The sequence below is a fragment of the Tenebrio molitor genome, chromosome 9, assembly GCF_963966145.1.
Source record: "Tenebrio molitor chromosome 9, icTenMoli1.1, whole genome shotgun sequence".
In the NCBI taxonomy this organism is placed as follows: Eukaryota; Metazoa; Arthropoda; class Insecta; order Coleoptera; family Tenebrionidae; genus Tenebrio; species Tenebrio molitor.
In genome coordinates this window covers 308,930-317,609 of record NC_091054.1, presented here as the reverse complement: position 1 = coordinate 317,609, position 8,680 = coordinate 308,930, and the positions used below count along the sequence as shown (strand labels likewise).

Sequence of the window (8,680 nt, the reverse complement as noted above, 5' to 3'; positions counted from 1 at the left end):
GTTTGCAAGCCATTTCAGCGGCAAAACCTGAGACTTCAGATGTTTTCAATACGTAACTGTCTGCAAGTGTATCTACGACAGTAACGTCCCAAACCAAAGGTTGACCTTTATTCCACGGTACTAAAGTCATTAATTGACAAAATTAGTTACAAGTCATTTGTATGACAAGGGAGGAAAATATATTATATATTTCCTCCCGTGGGTGAAATTTAATCATCCAATGACACTTTACTCCAGTAGTATACATCTTTTTTTAGAACCTTTTATTACAAAAAAAAAAAATTTAAAATTTGATTGTCTCAAGCACGAGGTTAAGTAAGAACACTTGCCGTTACCAAGGTTGTGTTTTATAATCAGTTTATTTTATCCTTGCTGGTTGTGTCTCATTTTTACGAACTTCTAAAGAATATTTTGAGGAAATCGTTCCCCAAGATGCCCCTGAAGAGGCTAAAGTGGCGTATTTTTCCAGCAAGGTTAAAGTTATATTGCATGTTAAAAACAACGTTGACCAAAAATGGTCAGGATTCAGTTTCAATAATGTTGTACAATTAATTTTAATAAGTACTTAATTGTAGTTGTAATTTTTTTGTGGCAAATATGTATTACAAATTACTCCCAATATTATTTCTCCACGACTATTAAAGAATGAATGCATTCTTGTTGGAAATTTAACGAAAGAATAATACCAATTCCACGCCCCGTGCTAGAATACAGGGTGTTATGTAAGTCCACGTAATACATTTAATCATCAATAGAATTCTTTAAAATAAACATTTTTTACATATTGACACTTCGCTCATGGGATAATCATCAATTGAAACGAAAGAGTGAGTGAAAATGTTTTTGTGCGGTAAAAACTTTATACAGTTTTTTGAAGAAAGAACGATCGCTCTTTTAATGCCAACAGTTATTACTGTATTTTGATCTAGTAATTTTTTTTTTCGTTATCAATGGATGTGTAAACAAACACATGAGCGGGTATGAATTTTAGATTTTCAAATGTTGCCTTAGACCTTGATTGGTTGGTTTACGAACAATAAATTGATCATCCATGAGACATATTCATGCGACGCCATTACTTCCAACAAATTTAAAAAAAAAGATTGTTTAGCTTTTGTTGCATTGGCGTTGTCTTCAAATTTCAGGTGGCGTTCTACGAAATCCTGAACGAGCTGTGGGTACGAAACGGACTGCAAATCAAAGGTCAGGCCATGACGTACATCCAGTGCAATTTTTGCAATTCGATGGTGGACGCCGACTTGTACCTGCTCCAAATAGCATGTTCCAGGACGTGTCCCAATGAATTTGTAACTCTGATTATAAATTCGTACGTTTTCTTGCTCTCAATCTAGACGAGGTCATTAATTTTCAATTTTCCAGGTTTCATGTGACGGAGTTTTTGAGTTTGGCGCCGGATAGACCGCCTCAAAATCCATATTTGAAACCGGAACACAACACGCGAATGTTAGAAAGTTTTCTGACGTTTTTGGCCACTCTAGTGAGTGTGAGGACTAATATCGGTGAGCGTGTTATATATTTTTTTGTAGGTACCAAATGAAATAAAAAATATATCAAACATGGTTTTTATTATGAGAATTGTGTATAATACTGCAGAATAACTTTTGACTCCTTTCGTGCAGGTCTGTCCGAAACGGAATTGAACCGTCTCGAGATGGTGACGCTTCTCTGTATGGGCGACAAGACCCACTCCCAGCTCATGGAGTTGATGCCCGAACGTTGCGGTACTTCCCAGACCCGCGACTTCGAAGCTCTGTTGGCAGAACTGGCCGACTATAGACCTCCAGTTCTCGAGACCAACGGAAATTTGCAGCAGGGAATGTACACAGCCAAACCCCACGTTTGGGAGAACCTTTACGACCCGATCCACGTCCTCCTCAGAGCCGTACATCGCAGAGATTTTCACACTTCCATGGATCGATATACCGAATAGTAAGAAACTGAAAAAAAATAAAGGAGAAAGTGAGAGTAATTGTTTGTGCGTTGCAGCGTCAAGGACGCCAACAAATTGACGAGCGGCATCAGTCCTTGGCTTCCGTTCAGGGAACCGACGGAGTGCGCTGCTGCTTACACCGACCCCAGAGTGATTCTCAAATCTAGGGCTTTCCTCGGTGCCGCTCTGGTCATCTTGGAGAAGGCCGCACGGGGGCAGATCCCCGAGGACGTGATGGCACTCATCGTGTTCCTGTTGGATCAAGCTGTCACCATCAGCGAGCGCAGGGAGTTCCAGGTGAGTCTCAAAATAATGGTACTTCGACGTCTTAAAATATTGTCCATTCAGGAGCCGCGACCTTACCAATGCATCAAACAAGTGAACGACATGAACTTCGACAAGTGGTACCTCTCTGACTGTCTCTTCGAAAATCTGACCACTTCAATCCACAAGATAGTGCTGACGCCGCCTCCGGAGGTGACTCCAATGACGTACAACTCCGACAGCGACATCGAGTGGGAGAACTCGGAAGTGGAGACCGAGATGACAGATGTCAATCCGGACGGCGCCACCAACATCCTTATGTTGCAAGATTCTGAAGGGTGGAACCAGCCCGGCACCGACTTGATGTTGTTCGTGCCGCAAGAGCAGAACTCTCCCGATTTCGAACCGAACACCGAGATGCTAGCTCTGCCCCCCTCGACGTCCATGGAAGTGGATAGGATGACGGTGGCGGTGCCCAGAACGTCGACCCCCGAGCACCCCGCCTTGACGACGATGATCCAGCTGCCGGCTATCACGGCCGGGAACGAGGTAGCGTGGCCCTGGATCGAAAACAACGCCTCCAGCACCGAACTGGTACCGTCGACGTCGACGTTCACCCATCAGAGGTCGTACAGGAGGAGGCCCACACTGGAGGGCGTCGGCTCGAGTCCGCCCACCGTGGAGCTGAACGAGAGCATAATATCGTTGCTGTTGAAGTTGCACTGTCAGCTGTCGGGAGTCGCCGACAGTTACAAGCCGGAAGAGGAGGACGAAGAAGAGACGGAGTGGAACAGTTCGATCGGGGACGGTCCGTTCTTCATCGGAAAGTTGTTGCGCAAGATCTCGAGACTGGACGAGAACTGCAAGAATTTCATAAACGAGGCGAGGTTGAGACTGTGGCCCAGTCAGGAGGAACGCGACGAGGCGAGAAAGCAGAGGGAGAACAGAGAAAGGGAGGAGAGAAGGAGGAGGGCCAAGGAGAGGCAGCAGAAGTTGATGGAGGAGTTCGCCTCGAGACAGAGGCAGTTCATGGAGAAAGCCATGGAGTCGGACGAGCATCTTTTGGGTGTGTAAACGAAGCGTAAACGACTGATTCGATTGTCGTAATTTTTCTTCACCGCAGATGACGACGAGGACGGCTTCGTCAGCAAGCAAGAGTACGACTGCGTCATCTGCAACCAGGCAACTCCCAGTACCGAAGATAAGCCGATGGGGTTGGTGGTGTGGATCCAGGCCACCAGCGTGATAGGCAACAAGCGCCGGCACGGTCCCCCCAAACTGCCGACTTCAGACGCCGAAAGGGCGGCGCTCCGCAGGGACGACACCCTCACCGCGGAGTTTGACAAGAGGATAGAAGAACTGAACAGACATTTCGATCCCGTGAGTATTACCGTCGTGAGCGCCTGCCGATGTGACGATGATTAATTCGCAGAAGTCCTGGTATTTGTCGGTGAACGTCGGTTGGGACGGAGGCGTCCACGTCCAAACCTGCGGTCATCACCTCCACTTGGATTGCTTAAATTCATATTTGCACTCGCTGAGGATGCAGCAACGGCAAGTGTCTTCTAATAAGTAAGTCGGTGGATTACGGTGAAATTCACCCGCTGTTTGGGTGAATTCCACCGGTGAGGTGATGGTATTCGGTCGTGAAAAGCAAAAGTGGAGTCGTAGATAGAGTCGTACAAGTCGTACAAGTCGCTTGATAATTAAGATGGCATCAGGATGTTGCTTATTGTACTTGATTTTTTTATTTGCTGAAATAAAATCCACCTGTCCGAGCGATTTTCCTAAAAACATTACATAACGCTATTATGAATTTTGTTCCTACGAGTTTATTTTCACTTTTCATCACCTTCTGGACATTTAGATCTACTTGATTATGTTGTATTACCACATCACACTAGTGTGTTAAAATCTAATGCGTTTTTATTCTACAGGATCGAATATCTCTGTCCGCTTTGTAGACAAATGGCGAACGCTGTATTGCCTCTAGCTCCACAGTTAGGCGACTGCGCACAAGTGGTGAGGTCCAATCCTTCTAGCATGTTACAGTTGTTGGACGAACTGAGCGACTTCCTCAGAGAGAACGATCAGAAACCCGTAAGTCGCCACTTTCACCACTGCGATGACTCTATCGTTGACGTTTTGAATTGTAGAGCAACTCCAGAATGGCAGAGGCTATAGGGAAGGTGATGGAAGTCATGACTAGTTGTACACAGTTGAAGGCTATGTTAAGGTCGAGAAGTGACAGACCTATACCTCAAAGTCTGTTCCTATTCGTGACGTCAATAGCCAGGACGAATCTAGAAACTGAATTGAGTCAAAAAGGAGGGACTCTTGTCAATTCGACTGACCTCACATATAGATTTTTCCATAAACGAAATTGTATAGGTGGGTAGATGATTTCGGAAATTTCGTCGGGTTTTATATATTTTTTTAAATGCTTTTTAGTTCCTTTACTTCACGTGCTCTCTGTGCACGCCCGCGTGGCTCGCGTCTTGGCCATGTGGCCCGCCTGGATGACCTTCCAGCAGCTCTGCGGGATCCCTCCGAAGCCGCCGAGCGACACCGTTCTGGCCCCCATCGAAAACGAAGTGCCGTTACTCCTAAAAGATCCGTTAGCGCTCCTGTTACAATTTATACTGTTGTTGCCGCTTCATCTGGATCAGAGTAGGTGCCATCATCCTAATCTAGCAATTTTGTCTGATCTTGCGGGTCTAGGTTATTTCGTGACGTTGGTAAAGATGGTCTACAACCTCTTGTATTATCAAGTGGTCTCCCAAATTTCTTGCGGTCTGACCGGCGCCGAGAGAGTGAAGGCTGCGGCCGGTGCCAACGAAGGAAAGATCTGCACCCTGACGGACGCCTTGGCGCTGATCAACAGGTGCCTGGGCCACACGGCCCTCTACATGGAAGACGACGTCGAGTGCAGCGAGAATCCGCAAGTCAATATGGTTGCCTTAGAGTTGCAGGTGCAAAAACTGTGTCTACCCTACCTCCGCATAGCAGCTCTGCTGAAATACCACATCTATCAGCAACCTCTGCCCGAAATCCGGACCTCCGAGACGGAGTTCGTCTGTCTGGTGCACTACTTGGAGCTGGTGACCGAACAGATCGACTGGGAGTGTTTCAACGCAGCCGCCGCGCTGAACTGGCCGACGGAGACGCAAATGTACTCGGCCTCGCCGGAATCCTGGTGCAACCAGTACGCCGTCTTCGTGGCTAAGAGCCAGATAGCGGCCAGGTCGTTCCTCGTGGATCAGCACATCACGTGGCAGCCACCGCAACTGATCACGCTGCCCAATCTCTACGACGACATCTTTACAGTAAGCTACGACGGTTCGCCGATCGCATTTATTACAAACGGATCGATTGATTTCAGCAGTATTACCACGATAAACCCTGCGCTGTCTGCCAGTCGGTGCCCACGGACTCCGCGGTTTGTCTCATCTGCGCGACACTGGTTTGCTTCAAGCAGGGCTGTTGTAAACAACAGAACGTTTGCGAGGCGGTGGCGCACGCGGCTGAGTGCGGAGCCGGGACGGGAGTCTTTCTGATTGTCACGTCGACCTACGTCATTTTGATACGGCGACATAAGGCTTGTCTTTGGGGGTCGCTCTATTTAGATCAGTACGAGGAAGAAGATAGGGATATAAAGTGAGGGCTGGTTTATTGCTATTAATCTATGCGAAGTAGCGACACTTGGACGTATTTCCGCAGGAAAAGTATCGCGTTCAAATCGCAAATTTTGGGTTGAGTTTTAGCGTCAAAAAGAATCGCAGAGTTTAGGAACTTTTCCTCTTTTAGTTACTTTTACTTCGTTCAAACGTCAAATTGTTCAGCAAGCGTCACTGTAAGTTTGAGTTTTGCATAGTAGGTCATGGAAATCTTTTTCCTTTGTGTAAATTGCAAAATGTTAAATGACGATGATTTCTATATTACTGAAGTAAAATAATATGTGGTGAGTTAAAATTCATAAGTGGAAATGAAACCCTCTGCGCAACAGTTAAATATAAAAAATACAATAACAAGAATGGTTGCAAAATGTAGTGACCGATTCTGGTGAAGTATTTCAGTTTTGCCATCTTTACAACGCAGCCAGTAATACACAATTGAGTATATACGGTGTGATCAAGAATGACTGAATCGGTTGGTAACAATGATATTTGGAAAATTTTAAATTTGCCATCAAAGATTCATTTTTGTAATACTCGTAAGTAGCATTAAGATAACCGGCATAACCAAAAATGTTTTTAAAATCGTTTCAAATTAAAAAAATCCGGCCAGTGCCAATTACGAGTCAAAAAACACCAGTACTTTTCAATTGCTTCATTGCCAACAGGTTGATCACGCTGTATGTACTAAAGTTTTTTTTTTTTTTCGTTTTTTTAAATTATTATTTAATGTATGTAGTAGGTAAAGGTAAATATATTCTATAGAATTACAAAGGTTTCTAACGAGATGTTCGCCTGGAAGACGAAAAATTTAACTTTTACGTTAAGCTCAATATAAAAAAAAATGTTTCATCCACAATTTTACACCGCAGCGGTTTCAGTAAACTTGTTTAGATTCATTCTACAAAATCTGGAAGCATAATATTTAAATTTAGATAATAAAAAACGGAATTAAAGCGGCGCACGTTAGGTTTTTTTCATATCATGACACAATCTTTTTCTCTTATAAAAAAGGACAACGCAGCGGTCTGGAAAATTAAAAAAAAACTTTAATTTGATGTATAATGCTTGACGAATGATTGCTTATTAACTGAGTTATTTTATTAAAAAAATACAGTCCAGTCAACTCTGGTATCGGTCACCCTTAACCTAAAAATATTGTGTTCTAATTGTTTTTATCATGACGGACGGTAGAAGTTTGCCTCATATCCAAGACTATTTTAAAGTTCCAAGCTAAACGATGTATTCACTTATTGCAAAATGTGTTATTAAATATTGCATCCTTGTGTCGCTACCGAGTTAAGAATATGACAATAGGACTGTCTTTTTTTTTTAATTGTTTGTTTTATTTTTTTCAGGCGCGGTAAACCGTTGTACTTGAACAAAGCCAGATATCAATTGCTTCAATACATGTGGTTGGCGCATCGCTTCGATTACATTGACAAGTCTTGGATGCAACACTCGAACGCTATGTAATTCTCGCTGCAGCGTATCTGTAATGTATATTTTTTAAACGTTTTATTCTATTATGAATTGTGATAAAATCTTGCAGATACTACTCTCTCTTTTTAAAATGTTATTTTCATCAGTCTATGTATAGTTTCGTGGTGTTTTTACTTTATTCTAGTCTATTATAGGTTGACTATACAAAACTAACACAGGGCCTAAAATATATTCAAATTATGCTAGCATATAACGGAATTATCGTTTTACATAGAACTTTTTTTAATTTTTATTTTTCTGTTCTGGTAGGTTTTAAATATTACGAGTAAGGATTTGAGTAATTATTTTGAGAGGCGTTTATAACGGGAAAGTTTCAATAGAATTTGCAGGTCATAAGAGCAACAATAACTACAACTACGTATAAATTGTATATATTCTTTATAATAGTATTGTTCACACACGAATACAATTGAATATTTAGTGTGGAGGTACTGTAATGGCTTGTGATAATCACTTAATTTGTAGGTTAAAATATGATGTGGGCTGATTTCAATACGTCCATGTCAGTGTCTTCATACACATTGTGAATTTGTTCATAAACGCGTTAGTTATTTATTGTAAAAATAATAAAAAAAATACTTGGTAATTTCTTGAATGTAAGGCGACGCAATTTCAACTAGGCCGCCCGTAACTAATTTTTTTTTTTGAGAGTCGCTGTAAAGATGAATAAATAACGTTGTACATTGTACGATTTCGTATTTGTGCCCTGGTCAGGTCCGCACAGAATCCTTCAGTCCCATCCTTGGTAGAACCTTATTTAAAACTAGATAAAAAGTACCTAGTATTAAAATAATTTCCAAAATAGTCCGATTGAAAAACCGCTTTCGCTATTAATATTAAATAAAAAGATAGTTACAATAATGTTGCCATTAAAAATTTTTTGTCGCGGGACTCCTTACATTATTTTTGCTAAGTAAGTACCCGCGAATGTCTCCGCGCGTACATTAAAAGCGAAAGAAGATAAAAACTTACATAGTCAAGCAAAAACTAATTCCTTATTCGTAGTAAGTGAGAGTGACATTGAAGTTACGCAACACACTTGATCAAGGGCGCTAACCTTTAAATTAAACGCACGCCCTTGGGTGCCCTTCGGGACACAGAAGCTTGAGTTCTCATCACTAAATATGTCAGAATATTGTCGAATCGCCTCAGCACCGGTGTTAACTCGAGTCTCATACACAATCTGTTTTAAATGGCCCCATAAAAAAAATCACAAGGGTTTAAGTCCGGTGAACGAGCTGGCCATAAAACTGGTCAATTACGACCTATTCAAGAAGCGATTTAAGCG

General features: G+C 42.5%; 1 protein-coding gene across 3 annotated transcripts in view; it reads left to right on the top strand.

The window, feature by feature from the left end:
• Ubr3 (Ubr3 ubiquitin ligase) overlaps nt 1-8,080 on the top strand; it is a 50,841-nt gene extending 42,761 nt beyond the window's left edge. The window contains exons 9-21 of one of the 3 annotated variants that reach the window (XM_069059378.1): nt 1,146-1,327; nt 1,381-1,520; nt 1,641-1,950; nt 2,008-2,248; nt 2,300-3,281; nt 3,339-3,595; nt 3,648-3,787; nt 4,153-4,315; nt 4,372-4,606; nt 4,667-4,885; nt 4,937-5,541; nt 5,598-5,872; nt 7,248-8,080. In XM_069059378.1, coding sequence (XP_068915479.1) covers nt 1,146-1,327; nt 1,381-1,520; nt 1,641-1,950; nt 2,008-2,248; nt 2,300-3,281; nt 3,339-3,595; nt 3,648-3,787; nt 4,153-4,315; nt 4,372-4,606; nt 4,667-4,885; nt 4,937-5,541; nt 5,598-5,872; nt 7,248-7,365 — 3,867 coding nt within the window. In that variant the 3' untranslated portion in view covers nt 7,366-8,080. Of the gene's footprint in view, nt 1-1,145; nt 1,328-1,380; nt 1,521-1,640; nt 1,951-2,007; nt 3,282-3,338; nt 3,596-3,647; nt 3,788-4,152; nt 4,316-4,371; nt 4,607-4,666; nt 4,886-4,936; nt 5,542-5,597; nt 5,873-7,247 lie in introns of all 3 variants that reach the window. The other 2 variants (XM_069059379.1, XM_069059377.1) reach the window with 2 other exon arrangements.
• The last annotated feature ends 600 nt before the right edge of the window (nt 8,081-8,680 follow it).